We start from the raw sequence: 26298 nt of genomic DNA, 5'->3' as shown, positions 1-26298 counted from the left end.
TAAATTTCCGGGTTACTATTTCCGTTGTATTTTAAAGCCATTTGGCATCATTGTGTTTTGAGATTCTTGCAAACAATGTATTTTATTACTTATTACTTGTGTTTACAATGCTAACAATACTGGTGTTTACAATGCTAAAAGTGTTAACACTAACGTAAGATGGTACACAGCTTGCAACAAGAAGAAACAGTAATAAACTTATGGAAAGACGCCATATCAAGACTGCCAAAAATGCGAGTTATTCAAAATCAAGCAACCATGTCACCTTTTTTAACAATATATCTCTAACAAACTAAAAGATATTTTCACTTCAAACTCACCAGAATTACATATTAACATTAATATCTTATGAAATATGGCGGATTTGAGCTCAGAAATTATCTAATTTATTTCTTTTTTTGAAAACAAAGTTATCCGTTTGAAAACATCGCCTATCAGAATAACATGTAGTAAGCAGCTGCAAACTTTTTAACCGGAACTAGAGTAGGTGCCGAGCTCGAGATTGTTATTGTTTACATTTCTATTGAAAACACCATCCATAAAATGACAAAAAGGAATTATTAAAATAATCATTTTTCAATCAGCATTTTCTTTACCAGTTAAACAACTATTTGTGAGTCTTTATGATTTACTTCCTTTTTAACAAGAGTTCTAGAATTAGAGTAAATTTTGATTTAAAAATTTCTAGTCACACAGATTTTGAACATAAAGATAATATTTAACTACACAAACCTTTTCCTCTGTGATAAATTCTTTCTGATGCAAATAAGTAGAAAAACACTGTAATTTTTAAGCACCATAATGCATGTTACAGATGTATTGTACAAAGAATAGAAGTTCTCAGTTAATGCACAATATATATATATAAAAGAAAAATCACTGTAGAATCATAATAAATGGAACAAACATGACCATGTAGGACACAGTTCCTACTGTAACAAGAATGCTGGATTTAATTCACTTCAGTTCTTTTGAAATTGTTTCATAAAATGTATAGTTTAAAATATTTCAAACTAATATAGATTTTAAATTAAAAAATACTACTTACATTATATAGGTTGACTAAATGATTGGAAGTAGCCACGAGAAATGCTTGAGTAACACCTGGATGATCAAGGTCATGAGCAACTGCTGCTAGAACAGATGACATCGTCTCTAATGGAGTTAAATGAGCAGAAAACTAAAAGAGATTTTTAGAATAGCATCACTCTTTTTCAGAAGAAGCTTTTTCAACAATAGATAACAAAATTATTTTACTTTATGTTCCCGAAGAAAACAATGCATGGCTTGAGTGACATCAGCTGCATGAACTGAATTATGATAAGGATTATGTCGATGATAAGCTGCTTCCATCAAATCTAAAGAAAAAGCAATGCATATTTGAGTTGTTAAATAGTCAAACGTATTATATAAATATACAAGTAAAATTAATTTTAATTTTTTAGCCTTTAATTGAGATACTACAATCTGTGTGGTTCAACAAATTGATGTGATCATTATTTATTGAGAGCCACAAATTAAGAATATTGTTATGAAAGAAACTTAATTTGATACATAAATTTCACAAAAGCCCATTTTTTATAATAGACTTATACTTTTGAATCAATATAGACAAAAATGAACTTAAAAGCTTATAAATGAAGAACATCTATTATAGTTTTTTGGAAAAAGCGGAAATATTTAAAAATATTAAATAGTAGTCAATACCAATAGTTCATAAATATGGTGAATGAGACAGAACGTATAACTTCAACATGCTCAGTTGTGCTTTTGAATTACTTTGTTCTTAAAAATATGGGTCTTTCAATAGCAACTAAAATAACATATTTTGATTCATATCTGCTGTTTCTATATCAAATGATTTTTTATGAAAAATAAGTCCTATGCAGAGAGATGAGAGCAATTCATTCAATGAATAAGGACTCTAGAGCCAAATTTTTTAATGAAATTAATTTTTTTAAACAAATAAATGTTTAGTACAAGAAAAATATTTTTTTAAGAAATAGTTATATACCCTTTCTTTCTATGGCAGAAAAAGTAAACAATCAATAAATTGATATTAATCTGCACTACAAAATCAGGCACAGAACTGAAAAGCAAATATAATTAAAATAATTTAAAATAACTAAATTTTTTTAAATATTTATTATTATTTCCTAAACTTCCCGGATGCTTTAAATTATTAGGTTACACAAAGCATGCATTTAGAAACGTCTTCTACTCTGGCACCCAGCAGAGGCCTTCTTCAGAATTTGAAACTAAATGACTATCTTTGTCCTTCTAGTCATTTGTTTTTAATCATCATTGAGACATGTCTAGTGACTAAGTTTAGGGATCGGGATAGCCTGGTTGGTAGGGAACTGGACCGATGTCCAAGAGTTCGTCGGTTTGATCCCTGCCGGCCGAAGACTCCACATGTAGTAAATTGTGTTGACTGATGCACGTTAAATCTGTCGAGTAGCAAAGTCCTCCATGTTCCCATAACAAACTAAAACCTCTGGGGGTACTGATCTAGAAGTTTCTTTGTCTTCTGGATGGTTAAAAAATACAAGGTTACGGAGTTGAACATCAGTAGTCTTAAACCCAAAAATTGGGTCGGCTGTTCAACGACTGATATAAAATAAAAAGTACCTAAGTTTGGGGCCCCTTCTCTTCCCATGTTGTTTCGAATGTTGGTTGGTTTGGCTATAAATACTTTTTGGTGGTCTTAGTCTAGTTAACTCTAATTAGAAGTTCAGCCCATGCTAACTTTCGGATGTTAATAAAATTAATTATGTATTGGCTTGTGCAAATTCTGTATGATTTTATATATGTTTTTTCCACAAATTCTATTTACTTAAACAGCTCTAAAAATACTTCTTAACATTTTTCTCTCAAAATTGCGGGGGTTCCTATCTTTTTATGTTGACATCCAAGCTTCAGCTGCATAAGTTAAAATAGGTGTTTCAGCTTAAAGTTTGACTAAGCCAAAGAAGCATCAGTTGGGAGAAATTATTTTTCATGGATTTAAAATGTTTTTGTTCTGTGTGTTAATTTCAGAACCTAAGAATATGAATTTCTCGAAGACTTTTAATCACATTTAGCAAGCTATTGCTCATGACCAAACTCAATGATACTCAAAATTTACCATTATCAAGAAATTTTTCTTTTCCAGTACTTAAGCCTTTCAAGAAGCCATAAAGAATTCATTACATCAGAGCTTATATTAAATACATAGATTAGCCTATTAAGTATTAAATGACACCACACCTATTACTACAATTCCAGGGGTCTAATTTAAAAAAAATAATTAAGCTTCATTGGCATCAATTATAGTTTAATCCATTTTTAAGGTCGATTGAAATGAATAAGTAATATTTCTCCATTAATTTTTTTTTTGACTGCATAACTTTATTTTAAATTCAATTACTGTTGGTTTTGAATTATTTTTTAAAAACACTTTTCAAAAGCATAATTATAAATTAAATAGACACATCAAGGATGGCGCCAGACTTTGCCTGACAAGGGGTCAAGTCTCCCACGACAGGGGGGCTCAAACAAATTAATTCAAAATATTTAAATTGAAACGAATTATATACTTTAAATTTTTTCTCAATTAATTTTTTTCAAGTGTGTCTCTAAAAATCTAAAATCATTAATATTGATACCATAATGTGCAAATTCATTTTAATGTAAATTTAAATAGCATTTTTTTTTCTGTTATCGATGTATTTTGTACTGTATGGTGCAATTTATCACACATTGTAAGTTTAAAAATTACTTCTATAGCAAAGAACGGTAGTTGTAGCTGTCAAAAAATTTCTACGCTTCTTACTCTCATAACGCAAAAATTATTCGACAGTAAAAATTTGAAATTTCATGCACATGTAACATAGTAAGAAAATGCCATTTTTATATGCATCGACTGACTTTTGAATCATTTAAATGTCTTGCAAATAAAGTTATAAGTACATTTTTTGCATCCACGTATTCTATCTGTAAATATCATGTCCCGTTTTGAATGAACTTCGAAATAGTTATGCCTATTAAATTATAAAACTCAGTTTTTTTAATTGTTACATAGCATAATTATACTGGCCTGGCAGAAAAAGGCTATTTTAGTCACGGGACTTAATGTTAATATGTATTATAAATATAGAAGAGACTTTTAAAATTTCTCTTTATGACTCCCTTTTCTTTTTAAAGTGAACATCTATGTTCGGCAAAATGCTAATTTCTCCATTTGAGAAAAAGAGTGAGTCCATCGTCTTAAAATGTAAAATTTAAACAATATAGCTAAAATTTGTAATGATTTTTAAATTTACAAATTTTAAACTTGCGTCCGAGAAACGAATATTTACTAAGTTACGTTATAGAAAAAAAATTGCCACATATGGCTGCTGTTTGTCTGCCTATGTTTTCGTTTCTCTGCAGAGCTGAAAGTAGACTTTCCATCAAGATTTATGCTTCGCCCTGCAAAAGCTTTTTATATATAGGCATACGCCTGCAACGAATAACCTTTCACGCAGTTAATTAATTATTGTTCACCACATATTAACGCGAAACATTCTTCCCTCTATGATTTAAATTTGCTCTTGCTTTTATAGTTGCGAATTTTAATTCTCAAAAAATTAAAGGGTTAGGAGACCAAATTTCGAAAAATATGAGTTTTTTCCTTCTCTTTGACCGATTTTGCTTAAATTTTGTATTTAGACATTTAAAATTGCATTCTTTCAAATGATGAAAAAATTGTATACCTTAGATATCTTAAGTTTTTCGAATTTCATTAAATAAAGTAATAATAAATGTTTATTAAAAATTATATTATGCACGAAATTATCTTTAGAAAAACAAATCGGAATTGATATGATTGGAATTGTATGCAAAAATTTTTCAATTCGCTTAAAAAAAAATTGGGACATAGTGAAATACGCAGAAACTAAAGTTTACATTAAAGGGTCCAAACTTTCAAACGTGCTCCTGAAAAACTGCTAAAACAATATTTCCAGATTGAAGCTACTATATTTTGGGGGTCAGAAATCCAAATCAGTCGAAAAAAGCTATGTCTAATCAGAGAAAGTACGTTTTTATGTCTAATTTCCTATCTTAAAATATCGTTTCCACTAATTAATTAGTATATATGACGTCACTCTTTCGAACCATTAGGAATGAGTCCTAGAACAAGAAGATCCGAACTTCAGGTAAAAAATTATTCCAGTGGGTCCATTTATTATTTTTTTAGCACTGTACCTGTACATTCATTTGAAGTATATGTATATGCAAAAATTTTTAACTATTGATGAATGAGCAATAAACTTTATTTTTGATCTAAATCTTGCAAATATCACAGGTTAATATCTTTTAAATTTATGAAGAAAAAAAAAGCAGAATTATCTATAGTTTAATTTATTGCAATGGCTTGAACTAAACCAATATGAAAACCCCATTTTTCAAAACATTTCTCTCATGCGATCTTGAGGTTTTTGAATGAATTTTAGGGTTGGGGGGGGAGACTTTCCCCTTGCAGTGGCTGTTTAAATTTCAGGATAATAGTATAAACAACTGTTTTGGAGATATAGAAAAGACACACACATACAAACTCTTCACTTTATTGTTATTGATAAAATATAATTTTCAAAAAAATAAAAATTAAAATCGTTAGGTACGTATTTGTTCCTACATAATTAAGTTTTGGTTTTGGCCTGGATTTGTTGATTTAAATCAAGCAAGTTTTTCTCAGATAAAATCATTGATTTAAATCAAGCAGGCTTTTTCAGATAAAATCATTGATTTAAATCAAATGATTTTTTAAAGAAATTATTGATTATTCAATTCAAATTTACAAAGCATTTTAAATTAAGATTGTTAAAATTTTTTATTGATATTCAAATTTTAAAAACTTATGGCTGAGTTAAATTTCAAGTAGCAAAATTACATTTGTAGGTACTTGTTATGCAATAAATTATATTAGAAAAATCTTAATTTCTTTTGAATTTTTCAAAATGCAAATTAAGAATGCAATAAAAATTTATTGCAGTGTTTTCTGTATTTATATCTATCTATCTCTGTAAAAAAAATAATTATTGGATATGGATTGCTTTTCAAAAACTTGATGGTAATGGAAATTCTACTAAATCCTAATTTAAAACACATTCTTCAAACATATTTTATTTTAATATTACATTTTTTGTACCTCTAAGTATTTACTATGTTAAAAGGAAATTATTGCAATTTAAAATTTAAAAAAAATTAAGAGTTTATGTCTCTCTTTTTTTTATAACTCCAGAATGGTTTGGGCTATGGTTCTGAAATTTAGACAATGGTTACAAGGAGCAGATTTATCTCCAGATTCTGAAATTCGTTTAAAAAGTCCATTAAGTTAGTACTTAAGTTAGTACTTTTTAAAAAATAGTTTTCTCATTCGTTTAACACTAGGCATTGTTATAAATAAACTTATGATTATACTGTTTTGTCTAATATTTAAAAGATAACATCAATGATGGTTGCCAGATCTGCAGACTCTTTTAATCTAGCTCTTTTAAATCCTACTACCTTCTAACTAAGTATATGTCTAATGAACTACAAACCCTAAACAGTTTTTCAAAATCAAAATTTTCCTGTTGCCCTCACATTACCTTTATAACTAGTAAAATGAGTTCAGAAAGTGATAGGTCCATCTGTACGCTTAATAATTTTCGAGATTTACTGTAATCATTGTCTAACAATCAAATATTTAGTGCGATTAAAATAAATATTTTTTTTTTTTAAGTTACATTAATTTGTATGAAATAAATACAGGAGATGTAAAAATATACTTGTTTTTAGTTCCGAGTCTATTACTCAAATGATTAGTTACAGATTAACACTGATTAAAATTTAGTTTTCTAGAGTTAATGAAGAAAGGAGTTATTTGCGCGCTCTTTAATATTAAATTTTTTGTTTTATTCATTAAGTCAAGTGAGCTCAAGAATCAACATGGATAATATGAGTGCATGTCAGTGAATTAGTATTCTTAAGGAACCAAAGATTAATGAAGAAAAGGTACTTTAAAAATTGCCATACTATTATTGATGCCAAGGGTACTTTAATTAATTTTTGTAATTGTTACTATACTAGTATTTTGATAATAAGTGTTGTTTTAATAGGTAAAAAATATACTATTATAGGGATTTAAAATCAAACTGTTAATAGCTTTTTAGCGCTGCCTGAAAGTAATAAATACTGCAGGAAATTGCTTGATTGAGATAAATTTTGAGTATCATGAGTTGCCCTCAAGTAATAGTCTCATGCCAAATGATTCTGAATACCAGTAAATATATACAAGTAAATATTTTGATGCAACAAATTTCTAAATTCGTGTGTTGTTTAATTTAATGACGTAAAGAATTTGGGAAAGGCAACAAGTAATAAATAAAAAATTCAAATATTTTTAAATTTTCTCAGTTTAATGTGTGCGCGCTAAATACCAATAGTTAAAAACTTCATAATGTTGATAAATACAAATTCATTGATAATTTACTTTTTGACCTCTAACTAAGAATGAGTATTCAGCTGGTATAGTTATTCTATACAGAGAGATTATCGAACCTGCAGTTAAGGTAGGACATACAGCTATAATATTATTTCAGCCTGTTTTTCAGTAGTTAATAAAGACATATTCCCATTCATTTTTTATAAATTTGAATCATGCATTCGCATGCGTATGTAGCTATGAAGCAATTTTTAATACAGTGATATAGTTTGAAATGGATTGTTATTGTTTAGTTTTAATTATATTTCAATTATAATTACATGCTCTTAAAATTTAATTATTTATAAACTTAAGTAAAGTATCCTAAAAAATATCTTATTTAAATATAAAAAAAATTGATTTAAAATGCCTTAAACAAATTAATCGATTTTTTATTTCCTTAAAAAAAATTTAAAAAAAAGTCACGACTCGTCATTAAAATGTAAACATAATTTACATTAAAGAAAAAAAATTTAAGATAGTTTTTTTGTGGAAAGACTCAACTTCTTACCAAATAATAATTTTTACTTGTATTTACATCAAAATTAGCTTAAAATATGGATTTATATTTTTATAAATAGATAATGAATTCCAATAGAAATTCCAACACATTTTTATTAAATTGGTTTTCTTCATAGAGCCGTAATACAAATAGAGCAAGCCCGCTATTACATTTCCCCAGCTCTCTTCATCCCAAACATCTGAGTCCCCTCTGTCACATACTTTTGCCAATTTTGGGGAGAGAAAACTCAATTACAAAATTATAGAAAATTTAAATTTTTGAATATTGTAAAAAATGTATATTTTGATTAAACTTATTACAATTGGATTCAGTAATTTTCAGAAAAATCATTTTTCAGATTAATCAATACTGAAGTATATAAAAACCGTGCTTAAATTTTAATCTAACATATATTTAACAATAGTACTGCATCTTATGAAAGTTTAGAATAAATGATTTTAGTAATGTCAAGGAGAAGAAAAATGAAATAGAAATTACGAATAAAAATGAGCTGCATCACCTTAAAAAACTTTTTAAAAAATTTCCTTCACTCTTTCAAACTTTCCAATTTTATTTCAACTTTTCACCTGTGATAAAATTAACCAGCTTTAATACCACTGCTTATATTCTCAATTTCTTTCATGTATTATTATTACAATTATAAAAGAACAGAAGATTTCCATTTAAAAATATCAAACAATATCACCAAAAAATTCAGAACTAAGTATTAAAAGACCTTGTCCTATTATTTATCAAATATTTTTGTAATAATTTTTCATAACCTCTCTTTTCTGTGAGTAAATGTATTTTATCAACTACACTCATGGACAAAAAAATTAGCGCACCAAGAAGGAGTCGTCAAAATAAAACGAAATTTTACATACGTAATGACTACTTTGATGTAAGTAAATGATTAGAAAATCAAAGATTATCGTTTTTCCTTGCTTTTCTAATCATTTACTTATGTCAAAGTAGTCATTACGTATGTAAAATTTCGTTTCATTTTGACGACTCCTTCTTGGTGCGCTAATTTTTTTGGTCCATGAGTGTATATTAATTCAAAACAAGCTGGTAAAACTGAAAAATATTGAAGAATTTATTCTTTCTAAAGCATCGTAGAGAATACAACATAAATAAAAGAAGAAATAAAGAAACAATGTCGCCAAAAGTTTGCCTACTATATTTGAGCAGTAAAATTTAAAAAAAATGTTGTATTAATAATGAATAATTCCATATAATCATCAGTTTATGGCTAAGTTGTGTTTCTATTTGTTTATTTTTGTTAGTAGATTGTTTTAAAAGCATAAATTTGGAAATTAGACTGAATAAAATAGATTAATCTCGATTCATATGATATTTTAAGGAAATAATGCACTTTCTAGTAAAAGTTCATTTATATAGTGAATAAAACAAATATAATTCTGAAAAGGAATAAATTAATTTACCTATGAAATATATAAGGTCCTTCTTTAGCAAATTTTTTGTACAACCAAAAGCAATGCAGTAAACCACCATATTTTAAAATTTTTGACTTTAAAATTCCTGAATTGATTTTGTTCTATTGAAACAACAAGGAGAAATGGATGGTAGAAAATTTTTCTCTTGATTCACCCTTTAGTCACGATTTCATTCTCAGCACAAAAATTATAAATTATCATGATGTGCATGTTCTATTTACATTTCTCCTTTATAGCTTTTTTCTGCAACCTAACATCATGTTAATTTGATGGTTATTTTTTAATTAGCATTCAAAATAGAAATAGATTTGTTCATATTAATAAAAAAAACTGGAGTTATGGAACACGCTATAATTTCTGCTTGGAATTACATGTGATATGGAATTGTATATACCATTTAATATTATTGTTTAAAAGAGAAATTAAAGTATGCTTACTAAAACAATGCCAGACTTTTACAATATCTAATCTAAAATGATGAACAAATCCATATTGTTGAAAAAGATGAACTAACAAATTGGACAGGGAACGTCCGCCAGTTGAAACATCAAGATTAAAAGTATTAAAAGACCAACTATTACATTTGGAGAGTAGGACCTGTAAGATATTTTTGATATAATTGCCACTGATTATATAATGAAAAAAAAAGTCATAAATTTATGCTTATATATTTTAAAAAATTTGACACAGCACAAAAAAAAAAGATTAGCCATGCATTTAAATCATTCATAATATTTCATATTTTTTTAGAATAAATTATGGAAACTAAGTGTGTGTGGTTCAAAATGTAAAATTAAATTATGAAAGAACCTTTGGAGGCACCTGAAATTGGCAGGAAAGCCTTTGTTTGTTTAATCTGTAATTTTCGGCATATTATCTGTCGATTACCTGCAAAAAGTGTTTCGATCAAACTATGCTGCTTATGGCCTGGTGCGGATAATGTTTTGAATGTTTTTCACCCACTACACTAAAACCTTTAATGTTATTGTCAAACAATTTCCGTTTAATTTACCTGCAAAAGAAAACAAAATCAATCTTTCTTCACTCTTTGCGAAGAATGAATTAGTTAATAAGTCTCACAACATGTGATTCAAGCACATCTGATCACTGCGAAAGGAAAATGAGAACCTGATTAGTGAAATGTATTTTCCTGCGAAAAACTCACCATTCAGGTTCTTCTTTTCACTCAACAGCGATTGGAGATGCCGTGAGAATGGGCCTTTCGAGGGTCCTAATTAAAAAAAGTCTTAAAAACAGCTGAAACGTTTAAAAATAAATTGTCTTAGACGAAAACATTAAGTGCAATAAAAAAAATAAAGAAATAGAAAAACCTTAAACTGAAAGGACTGGCAGACGATTATGAAAAAATAAAACATTTTTATTCGATTAGCATAAGAAAGTGAATAAATACAGTATCCAGATTGTATTTTATTATGTTTTAATTTAGCCTTTACCGGAATCTATCAAACACTTCAGTAAAAAATTACAACAAAAGTTAAGAATTATGAATTAAAACAAGGTTTCACTAAAACCAAGGTTTTTTTTACACTCTTCAATTCATTTTGAAGCAGCTTTCTTGCTTTTCTCTCTCTGCGTCAGAGTTCCTTATTTTTAGAACAAGTGTAAAAATGTTCTATTTTCATTGTGACGTCATGTTACAGAGTAATAATATTCTTTTAATGACAAACATTAAACTTATCGTTCTTCGCCACGGAAGATGCCAGAAGTATTGCTTATTTTGCTTTGCCTGGTGAGCACCTTGTGACCAGAGTCACAGAGGCGAGCAACATTACCCCCGCCACTTTACCACATATACCCCTTCATAAGGTGGGCCACATTCTCACATTGTACACAACAGAGGACAAGACACATAGAGAAACATACATGTCCTGAGCGGGATTCATACCCGCAACCATTGGCTTCACAGTCAGGCACGCTAACCGCTCGACCACCTGGCAGGCAAACAGAGAAATAAGAAAGTCACCTAACAACCCTCCTCTGACTAAGATCAACATTTACGAAGTAGTCAATTTCGTTGAAATAAAATTTTCTTTGCATCAATCGAAATGTTCAAAAAAACTTTTATATTTACAGACATCAAAAAAGAGAAAGGAAATCGAGCATCCGGAATATATCGGGTTAAGTAAAAAGTTTTCCGCCAAAAAAAAAAAAATCCTGAAAAATGACAAACACATACAAAATCAGCAAAGCTAATGAGAATAGTTATCTCCATTCAAATCAACAATAGTCTGCCAACGTTTTGGCAACTTTTCATTCCCTTCTGCGAAGAACTGGGGGGTGCGCGAGTAGAGAAAGCAATCGACCTCATTTATGACCTCGTCATTTGAACGGAAGATTGTGCCATCAAGATGCAGCTGCAGATTTGAAAACAGATAGTAATCCGAAGGCGCCATGTCTGTGCTGTATGGTGGATGTTGCATCAAATCCCACTCTAACGTGTGGAGCGTCATGCCGGTCATTGCACTAACATGTGGCCAAGCGTTATCTTGATGAAAGAGAATCACCTTCCTTCTGAGCTCGTTTTCTCGTTTTTCGCGAATCGCATCGCTAACTTTGATTAGCATATTGCTGTATATTGTACTGTTGATAGCCTACCCGCTTTTAAGGTACTCCTTGTAGATAATTCCACGACAATCCCACCAGATACGGAGAAGGACCTTCTTGTTAGTTAGCGTTCGTCTTGCAACCGAACTTGCTGATTCCCCGGATGCTGACCACCCTCCTCTACGGCTAGTATTGTTGTAGTATACCCATTTTTCATCACAGGTCACAATTCTGTCCAGAACGTCCTCTTTTCTTTGATCTCTGAGCAGAACCAAACAGGCCGCTTTTCTCTTGCTCTTGTCTTCAGCAGTCAATTCGCGAGTCACTCAACGGTTAAACTTAACTGTTAGATTTATGCGTTTGAGAGTATTTGCTATTGTTTTTTGGCAAATGTCAAGCTCTAACGCAATAGTTCGTGTTGAAAAATTTCTGTCTTGAACAATAATTTGCTTTAACTGGTCACAATCAACCTCAATAGGGCGGCCAGAACGTGGTTCATCTTCAATGTTGAAATTCCCAGTATTAAACTTTCGAAACCAAACTTTTACTGTATCCTCATAAGAAACAGTATTGAAACCTAAACTTTCACACATTTTCTTGTGGCATTCAGTTACACTTAGTTTATTTCGGAACTCATAGTACATAATGGGTCTGATCTGTTAACGTGATAGCTCCATTTTAAAAAAATTTTTGGTACACAAGATGATAAAGTTTTGACAAACAAATTACACAGTTGTGTAGTTCTAACTTTCTGCTTTAAAATACAAAAGCCCGTTCAAAAAAAGTTAACCACCACGGCAATGGCTGCTGCTGGCACGGAGGTATTTCCTTTTGGCGGAAAACTTTTTACTCAACCTGATATTTTAACGAATCTTATATTCATTTTTGGAGAAAATCCAAAGAAAATATTTTAGAGACAAAAGGAGACGTTCTGAGAGGAGAGGCTAACCTACATGGTCTGAATTGGAATTAAATCGCTAGATTCTCAGCAAGAGAGAAAAGGGGATATTGATTAAAGTCCGCCTTTTAGCAGAAAAAAAGGACTATCCAATTCACTGGCAGCCAATCATGGAGAAGGAATTTATGAGGCGCTTCAATTTGAGGGAGCTTACCCTCGGATTGGAAAAAAATGCGTAGAATTTCTAAATTTTATAAAAACTATGATAACAGAAAATAAATTAATGGAAAAAATATTATAAACATGGATGAAGTAATCCCAAGTTTCAATTGCCCCCCCCCCCCGATTGGAATTGTGAGGTGAGTTCAGTGGACATTACAACAAGGAGACAGCTTTCATCATAGCTATGGCGTGTCCCCCCCCCAGCTCGCCTTGTTATTTTCAAGCAGAAGACAATGCTGAAAAAGAATTTTCCAAAAGGAATAAAGGTTCAGGTGACTGAAAAAAAGGGAGAACCACAAGGTCATGACATCGTGGTTGTTTTCAGTATGGAGCCTTCTTTTATCTATGGAGGCGATACGAGCTGAATGTAAAACTATTTCAGCAAAACAATCCATCATTGACAAAATAAAAAAACTGCAACCTCTGGATATTGGAATAAACAAATCATTTAAAGCTCAAGTGCGAACCTTATTAGAAGACTATATGTCAGCACTCATAATGCAATAAAAGTTCGTCAGTCGATTTCTATGGAAGTGTGCTAAGGCAGGGGTAAAAATCAAGACTGTGATGAATTTGTTTTGCAAGGCATTGTCTCATCATATGAAAACCTATAAATACAAATATCATTTACTTTTTAACCAATTCTGATGATGAAAACAACAAAATAAAAAACGTTAATTCGAATCAAAGGGAATTATTTAACTTTGATTCTCCGACAAAACAGACTTGGAATGAATGTATTTTTTATTTATTTAGTATTGGTTTTTTGTATAATCAAGTACTTTTTTCATAAAAATAACAGTTTTTTTAAAAAATATTTCCTTTTATTTAATATTTTACTTTTTCATGTATTTTTTTCATATTTCATTATTAACAGCACATAGTTTTTTTTTATTAAATATTTCCTTTTTAACGCAAATTATTTCATTTTATTTCCATACTTTTTAAAATTTTAATGTGGAACGAAAATACAATGAAGATATATTTGGATATTTATAATCATTCATTTTATTTTAATTTATATATTTTAATTTAAATTATAATAATATATAAAGTAGGGGTTCACAACCCTTTCTTGAATAAAGGGCCGCATGCCCGAGTAACCTAGACACGCTGATGGCAATTATGATAATTTTAACATAAATATCTTAGTTTCCGACACAATTCTTTTATGAGTCAACTTAGTAAAATATTTGCATGAAATTAAATCCTTTTAAGTAATTAAAATTTTTTATTAAATTCTTTTTTTTCTTCCTTTCATAAGTCAACATAGCAATATATTTGCATAAAATTAAATTCAATAAATGTTAAAATTAATTTAAAACTGAAAAATACCAAGCTGTTACATTTCAAAAATAAAATATTTCCTTCTTATCAAAAAACAGATTTGTCGAAACAAATATAATAATGGGAGGAAAGTGACGGTCTTTTTATCATATCACGTAACACAAAAGTTTATTTTAAAACAAATGAACTCTAATGTTCTTAAATGAAAATAAAAATACATAAATATTTTATTGAGTATCATAAATGCGAATTATATTTTAATAAAGGAAATTGTATGGGGTCTAAAATGATTTAAAATAAAACTATCGCATTACAGTTCTAAATAAGATTCAACATTCAGTTGGGATTCAGTTCAGTATATTTTTAGTTTTAGGACAGTTATATTTAGTTAATTATAAGAGATTTTATGAATGTTAAATCATAAATGGTTTTGTAAGCTCTTTTTTAACTTACAAAAAATTAGAAACAAAGTTGATAAACAGTAAATAGTTTAAGAAACCCATGTTCGAATTTTCCGTGTTATAATAATATTGTATTAAAAATACTAAGATTTTTTAAAAATATATGGAAATAACTAATAGCAACTTAAAAAAAACCATTGAAAAATAACATTACATATAAAGTTTTTAACATTATACAAAATATACAAAATACTCTTGTACAACCAAAATACTCTTGTAAATTTATACAAAATACTCTTGACTGGTATTGTCGCCAACAAAGTAAAATCCCATTTCATTTGTTATATTAGTTTGTTCCAAAGCAGTATAATCTACCCAACACTGAGTTAATATCAAAACAGTATTTTTTTGAACCGAAACTTCATTCATATTCAAAATAATACATACAACAGTGCTATTTTTAAATAATTTACCTCAGTAACACCAGAGTAAGTATCATCTAGTAAACTGCGATCAATTATCCTAGTGATAACAGGTTGCCGAGATCTATATCCAACAGCTGCCCTGTCTGCATAAGCTACGTTATATTTTATACCTGAAACATGAGAATGAATTATGTTTAACAATATTGATTTCCTTAAAGAAATCATCAGAAATAGAATAGCCCTTATTAGAAAACGTATTCTGACAGTTCACTTTGTCTTAAGATTATTGCTATTACATGGAAAAACAGCACAAATAATCTTTGCAATTTTACACTACTTTGAATAATGATGCTTTTTGCTAGGTCACACATAATGAAGGAAAAAATTATTAAAAATTAAATTATTTTTTTCAATTCAAAATGTTATGCCCTACTTTTGACGCAAGGGAAACAAATTAAAAAACAGGAAGATTGGAATACGAGTCCACATAAATATAGTGGGAAAGAAATTCTTGAGAACAGTATATGTGTTACCGTTAAAGTATATAATGCAGTTATTTCATAGAATACCTAGTTATTCCATGAAATAACTGATCGTCTCAGTTAAAGTGTGTAATATGTTATTAATTTGACACTTTAACTAGTTATTCTATGAAATAACTAGGTATGCTTTAAATTTAACTAATGAGAGACAATTAAAATGAAAAAGAGGCAATTTATCTAATTTATGCAGCGTATAAATGGTATTTATGGAAACGTACCATAAAATCATTTGTTACAACAAGGATTACTAAAATGACACTTGGAATTACAAAGAACATTATTTCTAAAACAAAAAAAAAATTTGTTGACACACTGGGTTTTACACGAGCATTTTTTACATTACTTGGAATTACAAAGAACATTGTATTTGTCGTGCGAGATACATGATAAAGATTATTTTACACTTTAACGGGCTGCATATCGTTATTCTATGAAATAACTAGTTAAACCATGAAATACAAGAGAGTTTTACACTTTAACGGACACGATCAGTTATTTCATGGAATAACTAGGTATTCTATAAAATAACGGATTTCATACTTTAACGGTAATATATATATGTTGAATTCCATGCCAACTGAAACCAGTAGTGAATTTTTAAAGTTTAAGCAATATCCTTGTATTTGATATCATTTTAAAGTAAATTTGTTGCAATTTATGAATTTAAAAGTTATTTTTTAGAGTTATACAGGGTAATAGTAAAATTTATCATGAATAGAGAGTATTCATGATTTTGACTTATTCTACCAAAAAAACTGTCTATTTTAACGAAGAATAAGTTATTAAAAATATTGCGATTTTACATATAGATTGATTTATATTGTAAAATAAATGGTTCCTGAATCTAATTATGCAGTGACTACCCTTAAAAAAATTTTATTTTTATTTTTTAAGTCAAAAATTATCTGAAATATATATTTGTCCCCTCCGCTACAATTATTCATTTAAGTTCATTTTATTCGTTACACAAAAAACCTTTTAACGTAATATTTGGTTTTTACAATTAAGTCCATTCGTACAATCATGTTATGTTATATTTTTGACAAAAAAAAAAAAAAAAAAAAAAAAAAAAAAAAAAAAAAAAAAAAAAAAAAAANAAAAAAAAAATACAAATTTTAGTTTCTCATGTAACAGAGCGGACGTAACAGAGAGGACAAACCTAAATGTCCCCTCAGTTACACAAAACTGATAGGTTAACCATTGAAAAGGAACTCTAGTAATGTAAACAAGTGCCAATGCATCCTTATTCAACTAGTTTAAACAAGATGGATTGTTAACGTGAAAACTTCGTAAATGTACAAAAGAGATATTACTAATTGGCAATTAGATACCGTACACCAGGGGTGTCAAACTAGCGGCCCGTGGGCCACATGCGGCCCGAGATGAACATTTTTGCGACCCAGTCAATATATCCAACGCAAAGTAGAAATAAAATAGAAATGTGAATTAGAAAGGAAACTAGTATATAAAATTATAATATACTTTATTTATAAACTATACGGATCATTTTAAATTGTACACGCGAAAATGTAAAATTCTAATTGGCTTGCGGCACCTGCCATTTCAGGGATACTGCATCTTATTAAAAATAGGCAGAAAAAAATCTTAGAACAGAATTTGAAACAAGGTTTAGAGATTTTAATTCTTTGGAAGACAAATTTTGTTTGTTTTCTTCGATTTTCTCAATAAATATAGACTCAGTACCCAGTAATATGCAAATGGAAGTCATTGAGATTCAGTGCGACTCAAATTTGAAGACAAAATTCATTGAAGTGGGTGTAACTGAATTTTACAAATATTTACCAGCAAGGTTTGAAAATACTCGAAAATTTGCATATGAAATTATTTCCATGTTAGGAAGTACTTATCAGTGCGAGCAATTTTTTTCTGTTATGAATGAAAATAAATCTCCTGTCCGAAACCATATTAATAGTCAGGGCTAAAGAGAATAGAAGGGCTGGTTCACTCCTTCGAAGTAGCTCTCGCCGAACCAATCCTCCGATTTTCTCTAGTGACGTCACTTTGGCGCAAAGCTCGCACTTTTACTTCAAGAACGGAGCGTTCGGCCTTACTAGCTCTAACTAATATTGGAGCATTTCTTTTTGCGAGATATTCTAAGACATTTGTTATTTTCTATAATGACTTTCCTCAGTTTTTGCAGTGAATTTACAAGAATTTAAAACTATTATCGAAATGCCAGTTTGCGCGATTGCAACTTGCAAAAATTCTGATATAAAAACAAAAGGAAAAAGTATAATTTTTCGCGTGTTCCCTAAAGTAAATGAACAACTATGTAAAGAATGGATTCCGAAATGACACAGTTAATATAAAACAGCAATACGTTTATTCTGTCGTAAAGAACTTTTATAAAAATTCATTATCTAAATAGAAACCGCCTCGTTACTTCATAAAGAAAGGCAGGTGAAAAGAATTAAAAAATAGATAAAGTCAAAGAAAATTAAAATGTAAGTAAAAAGTATAAATAAAATATATAGTATATAGTTGAAATTCTCCTAATTTCATAACATATTTTTTAATGTAGTTATTCTAAATATTTATGATTTTTTTTAAAAATTATATTCTCTTCAATTTAAATATCTATAAATTATATCATCGTAAATTTAAATGTCTATAAACAATTGTAAAATTTCTAATGTCATTATGAACCTAAATTATTATTTTGTTTCAGTAATTAGCGTTTAAGGTTGATGTTTCCTAATGATTAAGTATGAACAAATTGCTATTAACGACATATTTTAAAATCAGGGATTCTAAATTTAACTTAACTTATCTTTATAAAAGAATATGTAGATAAAAAAAGTGTCGATATATGCCTTCATTTTTCTTAATAGTTAAAGTTAAAACTGAACTTTTTAAAATAAAGTATTTATCGTGTCATTTTCACCAACTAGCAAAACATTTTTATAAGTTTAAAATGGTATTTTTTTAATATAATAACCAAGAAAGTTTTTTTTGAACTATGTTTATGAACGGAAATAATGTGTTAATTACGTAAAGTTTGAAGGCTAATAACCAGAAAAAGTCTAACTTATTTTTACAAAGAGAAAGATGCAAAGTTATCATAATATCTTTGCTTGCGATCTCCGAGATCTGTGGACACAGCGACGTCATGAGGAGGGAAATCGTAGCTTCAGCTCTAAGAGCGGAGTGAACTAGACCTTCTATTCTCTTTAGCCCTGATTAAACGAAGGATATACAAGTGAAAACTCCGTTGCTAAACAACCACAATAAAAATCTTTTTCATTCATGATTTTCAGTTAGCTCGGATCTTTTATTAGTTAACAGAAAAACATCTCTAGGCAACAGCATTTTTTTCTGACGCTAAGATTTCCTTTTTTATCTCTTTTGAAAATGGAATTTCTATGAATTATGATTTTCCAAGATTTTTGAATTTGAACATAGAACTTTTCATATGATATCCTTTGCGTGTGTGTTTTTTACGTTGTTTTTAAAATGTATGAAGATTTTATATTGAAACTAAATTCATTTAATTCTTCTACATACAGAGTTGTCGGGCAAATAATCAAATTTGATTAAGTCTTCTAAGGAAGAAAGTTTCGAGACAGGAAAAAAAAGTAGAGCATCTGGAAGAGATTATAACTATTATACAGATTCAAGAAGTTCTATATATATCATGATATTTTTTTTCTATATTTAAAAAAATTAGTGAATGTTAATTGACATTTTAAAAACATTGATATCCGTATGTTTAAGAATATTGTATGATTAATTTTTTTAAAAATCGGTCATTCTGCCAAACAGGTGAGTTACATGCATAATTCTGAACAGATATTCGTAAAATGGAAAATCCATAAAATGTCGCTCAACATGTTCTTCAATTACGATCAGCTGCATTTATCATCAAATACCGCTATTATAATCTCGCTGATTAATTCCTTTTATTACAAACTTTATTTACGATTCTCACCATCAATAGATCTATAATATTGTAATAAAAGATGTTGTTTTTATGACTGTTATAAGCTGTTTTTAAGATAATTACGACATGTATCATCAGATACCGCTACTATAATCTTACAAACTCACTATCGATAGATATTGTAATATAAGATGGCTGGAATATCCTCTCATTAAAGGCGTCCTTTATTTGGGAGTATCTATTAAGACCATTTCTCCAAAATTTTTAATATTTTTTTGTAAGGGGTCAAAAAAATTTTTATGAGGCAGTTTTTCCAGTAAAAAAGTTAACATGTAAAATCGAGGATTGAAACAGATAGGAATTAAATAAAACAAATTTGAAGCGATTTTTTGACAAATTTCTTCGCATTTATCTTTAAATTGTTTTTAAGACTTTTTATAAGCGATCATTCAGATAAATTGTTTTCATTTTTTAAAGACAGATCCTTTTTTTTAAACTTTATAAACGAATTCCCCAATCAAACCCAAATTTGATATTCTTAAAAGAAGTTTATTTAAAAAGGTGAATACTTTAAACGCTGATAAAGAGTAAAATATTGCAAAATATGAAAGAAATCTTCGAAATATGTTTTTATTATTTCGGTGCGCAAACGTATCATTTCAAGAAATATTATTTTATTAACATATATTTTTCGTTAATTTCTACGGTTTTCAAGGGTTCTCAAGATATCCATACATTATTAAATTTGAATATCCTGTTGAGAAATTTTTAAACTATTTAAATTTTTTAACTTAAAACGGTTATTGACAAATGAAGCTTTTTGAAAATGTATAATTATTCCTTTTGAGATTCATTTTTTTATGATGGATTATGATGGATCCTTCTATTACAAACTTTATTTACGATTCTCACCATCAATAGATCTATAATATTGTAATAAAAGATGTTGTTTTTATGACTGTTATAAGCTGTTTTTAAGATAATTACGACATGTATCATCAGATACCGCTACTTTAATCTTACAAGTGAACTACAATTATATATATCAAGTCAGTAAATAAAAAAGCAAATAAAACAAATTTCATAAAAAAACAAAATGGTTTGTTCAATGATTTGGTGAATGCCTATACGCAGATTTCTTATATAAAATGTAATTTTTCATACATGAAATCTTTTTTGTGTTTTAATGAATGTTATGTAAGCATATTTCGATATACCACGTTTTATAAAACTCCTATGCTTGGCCTAAAATGGGTTAAAGAAAGCTTATTGAAACCAAGGAAACTTACTTTGAAGCATGCAGATCTCGGACTGAGAAAAATTCTCTTCATCACCTAAAATGTTTAGAAACATCACAAATTAAATACTTGATTTCATAAATCATCATAGTAAGTATAAAATTCAATAAAATTCAAAAACGTTTTCGAAAAACTTAAGATAAAAATGAAAAAATAACTAGTTTCTGATAAATATTGCAGAGAAAATTGCGTAAATGATGCATTTTTTGTAATTTATAACGACAATCGACAGGGCAAAGAAAAATCTCTTTAAAACAAGAAAATTAAGCACTTTTTACAAACCCTGAATAAAAAAAGCGCCTTTAAGCTACAAAATGCAAATTAGAAATAAGCACTTTTTAAAAACGCTACGCACCCTGTCCACGATTAACAGATTTTGTTACCGAACTCAACGGGGAAAACGTTAAATATACTTTTAATAATCTAATTTTCAGAAATAAAATATTTTTCTCTACTCCGAGTAAAATGCTCAGTCAGAATAATAAGTAATTTGAAAAACATTTTTTTTTTACTTACAAAACAATTCTGCAATGAGTCATTTAAAAAAGTAGCTCAGTATTATAAGTTAATTTGTTTTTAGATTTTCGTAAATTTTTAAATTTATTTATTTGCTTATTTATTATAATTATTATTATTTTGTGTGTGTGTGTGTGTGTGTCAGGATTTGTAATTGTTATTATTTTAGTAAATTTGACAGTAAGTATAAATTTCATTTGATTTTATGTCCATAGATAGTATATTTAAAATTTATCTTGGATTTAGTACATTATTTGAATAAATTATCTTAAAATTTTTTTCCACCACCTTAAATGTAAGAATTTTGATTATTTTCTAAAACTGCACTTTGGAACAAATCGTATAATCGATATCGATCGCTCGTATAATCGATATCGATCGCTCTTATAATCGATATGTAATGAATCGATAGCTAATCTTCCATTCTGAAAAATCTTGTTAATAATAATGTAATAATCGTGTATTAATCTTGTTGATAATAATGAAAATCTAGTTTATATTTGAAACAAGTTTTATTTTTACATGTAGAAGAAAATTTGTAACTTACTTGTGCTGTTATAGAATACAAATATTGTTTTGTGTTCTTACGGGGGGGGGGACTGACTATATTTTTGAATTCCTTTTAACTTGATTATTAAATTCAAAAAGAATTCTTTGTATGATGTTATGTGATCACATAAAGTAAGAATGGAGCCCTTAAGTAACATTTATTTTATTTTAAAGCCTTTAAATATGGTGTACATGTACAGTCATATCGTTTATAGGTTAGTTCCTTTAGGGTTAACTACCCATGTGGGGAAACATTATATGATTTATTGTATAATAATGTAATTCAATAATTAATTTTGATTTTAAGGAATGATTTACGGAATCAATTATTAATTTGTACAATGTTAGTATCGATTGGAGTATGGCTGAAAGTATTAAATTGTCTAAATGAAATATTCAGCGATTGAAATGGGGAAGCCAATGGCAAAAATGTTTCAACATAACTTTCTGTCTTGATGGCGTCCTTCAGCTTCGATTTTATAAATAAAGGAGTTAATTATGAAAATATTAAGAGGAATTAATTATGTCTAACAGTTACATTTGCGCATTGGTTAGTTCTAAATGAGTTGAAAATAAATGAAAGAATTACGAATTTTCTTTTTAAATGAAAACTATTGCTCTAAACGTTGAAAATGGTTATTTCCTAATTAAACGAATTTTTTTAAAATGCAATTTTCATTTTCAGTGGCATTTTATTTTAAATGATTTCGTAAAGGAAACCCAAATAATCTATAAATGCGTTGCTGATTAAATCTAACAGTATTAAAAGGTTTCAAACAATCACTTTTTATATTTGAGAGTAACAAAAGTTCAAAAGAATTTTTCAACTTCATCTAAATCTGTCAGTTGAAACAAAAGTAAGTTCTTTTCAAAAATCTAGACAGTGTTAAATAGTCCCGTCAAAATATCATTTTGCTTATCCAAATTTTTCAGCTATTGTTTTTAAAAAAATTACTAAACGCTATTTTTCCGTAAACGATTCCCGTATTTTCCAAATAATCACAGTGGTTCTTAACCATAAGACGCCTTCATATTATCTGAAAATGAATTTCCGGAATTCTTTGTTGAGAAGAAATTGCTTTTAAAACTTGAACTTTTTGAAAAAAAAATCAATCACAGGTGTCATCCATACGTTTTCCATTATTTTTAAGAGTCTCAATTAAAAAAAGTTGAAAATGACCAGCATTTTGTCAATTAAAGCGCCAAGAATTAACAAAAGCATTTAAAGGCCTAAACAAGGAGTACATTCATATTCTACTTTTTCTCATAATTATAATATTATTCACTTATTTCTCTTGAGCAATTAGTTTATGGAAGTTTAGATCAAAATTGTATATGCTTTTGCAGTTTTTTTTAAAAACATGTTAAGAAATAATCAAAATCTAAATAAATATAACATTGATTGGTTGGAAACCACTGTTCTATCAGCAAAAGTTTTTTAAGAAAACAAAAATCAAATATTTTTCCTAATAAGTAAAATAACATAAGTAATTACTCTTTGTGGGTCACATCGACAATGTCAACCTTCATCTATGAAAAGGTACCCCACCACATGTCTAAAGGTAACCCACCACATGTCTTATATACTAGTGAACTGGAATTTTATTTTTGTAGTGGTAGACAGATAGCTGTGAAAGAATTCGATGAACGGAATACTACTAGATGATTCATTGCTATTTTGTGAGAAGCCGGGAGAGCAGTATTAAGATCACCGTACTTTTAAATGCTGATCGTGAGCTGTATTAAGTTTATGGTCGTGATCGCTCCTGTGTTCCAGTTGAGTATATGCCGGCCGACGTTGTGTGTGATCGAGACTGTGTAGCAACAGCGTGAGAAGGTGGATAACGTCGCAGTCACAAGTAGCAAGTCTACTGTTTAATGGGAATCATCCATCGAAGTTCAAATCAAAATTGGGGTTCTGTCAAGGTAGGTGTGTTCACATCACGTCCGGATCACCAATGTGGGGAGAGTCACATCGACAATGTCAACCTTCATCTATGAAAAGGTACCCCACCATACAATCGAGATAACATGTCTTACATACTAGTGAATTGGAATTTAATTTTTGTAGTGCAATAGTTCTATATGACACACTACACTATTCACACTACACTCTTTACTACAGTTCTATTCACACTACACTCTTTAAATTTAGGAACATAAAAAACAACAATGATTTGGCAAAAATACAATAATTTTATTAATTGCGTTTAATAACTGACAGCGAAATTAAGAAATAAATTATCAATTCATCTAATAAATCCACATTATTTAATATATAAACTTATTAACCCGCTGTCGTCCGAATCCAGTTCAGGCAACTACTACGTGCAGTATTTGTGAGCTCGTTTCTATTTTGTGAAACCTACTTTAGGATTCACTATTTCCCTAATAGATGGCATTAATAGTCCTAATTTTTCACCGATTACGACTTCAGTCGAGGGGGGGGGGATTTAGGATATAACCATACTGTAAAAGATTTGTAAAATTTATGTATTGAAAATCATGTTATTGCGTTTTTATATTATGTTATACTACCCAAGAAGCACAGGGATATTTTAACAGCTTTAGTCTACATCGACCGACATTGTCAATATTGGCGAAAATCAACCTATTGTGTACGATATTGCACGATTACCGTCCATTTAGCATTAAAAGTCTGTAATACTTTTCATTTTAAACTTTATTGTGTTCTTAAATCAAAATTAATCATTCAAAGGACAGAAAATGACGTCAAATTGTTATAATTCAAAAAAAATAAATTTAAAATATGAATTTAGAGATATTCGAACAACACCCGGACAGTATTTGATATCAATATTGTAATCGTGTTTTTGTCACGACATCGATCGTTTTCTCTAAATACTGAAATCTACGATATACCACTCGGAACCGCAACCCGTTAAGATGCTGTTTATCATTGTCCGCTACGCCTGCGATCTATTTATCTTTCGTCTTCTTAAATTTAAATCTAATTTCGTCTCCCAAGATTCATATCTTAGCGCATAATGTAAGTGGAATGAAAGTTGTTTCGATTAAGCGAGCCCGAAAACTCAAACCAGCTGAAGATGAAGGTGAATTNAAATCTACGATATACCACTCGGAACCGCAACCCGTTAAGATGCTGTTTATCATTGTCCGCTACGCCTGCGATCTATTTATCTTTCGTCTTCTTAAATTTAAATCTAATTTCGTCTCCCAAGATTTATATTTTAGCGCATAATGTAAGTGGAATGAAAGTTGTTTCGATTAAGCGAGCCCGAAAACTCAAACCAGCTGAAGATGAAGGTGAATTAATGCACCTTGTTGAAGTGAGCGAATTCTCTGATCTTGGCAGGTATGTGCTGTTCGTAATATATATACTTATACATTGCAAGATTTACATCGATTTCCTCTTTTTTCATGTCAAGGCTGCTTAACTATTTAATTATATCATATTATTCAATTCTCATATTCACGAACAGTGGTTTAATTTTATAGTATGTTTGGAGGTGTTAAGAATTCTGACATGCTTATATTTTTTCACACCTGCCAACTTGTACGTTCGATGAAAAATATTTTTTAATACTTAAACTAATTAAAAATTTAAGAGCTAAGTGAGCTAACAAATAGATCATATTTGCATATTTTTTAATTATTAATTTGTCATGGTAGATTGGAATGCTTTTTTTTCGAAATTTTAAATTGAAGATTTAGTATGTCTACTAGATTGATTTAATATGTCAACTGAAGATTTAATAAGATATCTAATGTTGCTGCTAGTAAGAAGTTTTTTTTCTCAACAGTACAAGTTTGCAGCTATATATATATATATGTTTAATTATTATTTAATATTATGTTTAATGTATTTAATTAATATATAATGTTTAAATTACAAAAAAGAAGAATTGAATCATGAAAATTTTATATGTCTACATCTTACTTACCGAACCGAATAGCTCATTAATCAAGTAATGCATAGTTTCGGAAGGGGTTTTGATATGTATATATCACGGCGAAAGACCGAAATCGGTGGTTGTTGACTTTCACCGGTGAATGTCGACAAACACCAAATACGTCGGTGAAAGATCGAATATTTCATTACATTCTTGCACATTCGGACCCTCACCGGTGAATGTCGACAAACACCAAATACGTCGGGGAAAGATCGAATATTTCATTACATTCTTGTACATTCGGACCCTCACCGGTGTATGTCGACAATCACAGATATGCTTTGGTGAATGTCCGAAATATTTATTACATT

At 29.1% G+C, this 26298-nt stretch overlaps 1 protein-coding gene and 1 long non-coding RNA gene across 3 annotated transcripts in view; one reads left to right on the top strand and one right to left on the bottom strand.

Moving 5' to 3' along the window:
• The window catches only part of LOC107440566 (3',5'-cyclic-AMP phosphodiesterase 7B), a 106045-nt gene that overhangs the window by 24655 nt on the left and 55092 nt on the right, over nucleotides 1-26298 (bottom strand). Inside the window, exons 3-7 of one of the 2 annotated variants that reach the window (XM_016053531.3) lie at nucleotides 20979-21023; nucleotides 15295-15416; nucleotides 9886-10045; nucleotides 1258-1358; nucleotides 1049-1180 (exon numbers count right to left, since the gene is read on the bottom strand). In XM_016053531.3, coding sequence (XP_015909017.1) covers nucleotides 1049-1180; nucleotides 1258-1358; nucleotides 9886-10045; nucleotides 15295-15416; nucleotides 20979-21023 — 560 coding nt within the window. The remainder of the gene's footprint in view (nucleotides 1-1048; nucleotides 1181-1257; nucleotides 1359-9885; nucleotides 10046-15294; nucleotides 15417-20978; nucleotides 21024-26298) is intronic. The other variant, XM_071187523.1, reaches the window with a different exon arrangement.
• Nucleotides 28-1574, top strand: LOC122270899 (uncharacterized). Its single transcript, XR_006226047.2, has 2 exons — nucleotides 28-613; nucleotides 1058-1574. It is a non-coding gene; the product is annotated as an uncharacterized lncRNA (long non-coding RNA).

This window comes from Parasteatoda tepidariorum, chromosome X1 (genome assembly GCF_043381705.1).
Source record: "Parasteatoda tepidariorum isolate YZ-2023 chromosome X1, CAS_Ptep_4.0, whole genome shotgun sequence".
Lineage (NCBI taxonomy): Eukaryota > Metazoa > Arthropoda > Arachnida > Araneae > Theridiidae > Parasteatoda > Parasteatoda tepidariorum.
The sequence above is the reverse complement of the archived record's forward strand: the minus strand, read 5'-3'. Positions and strand labels throughout refer to the sequence as shown.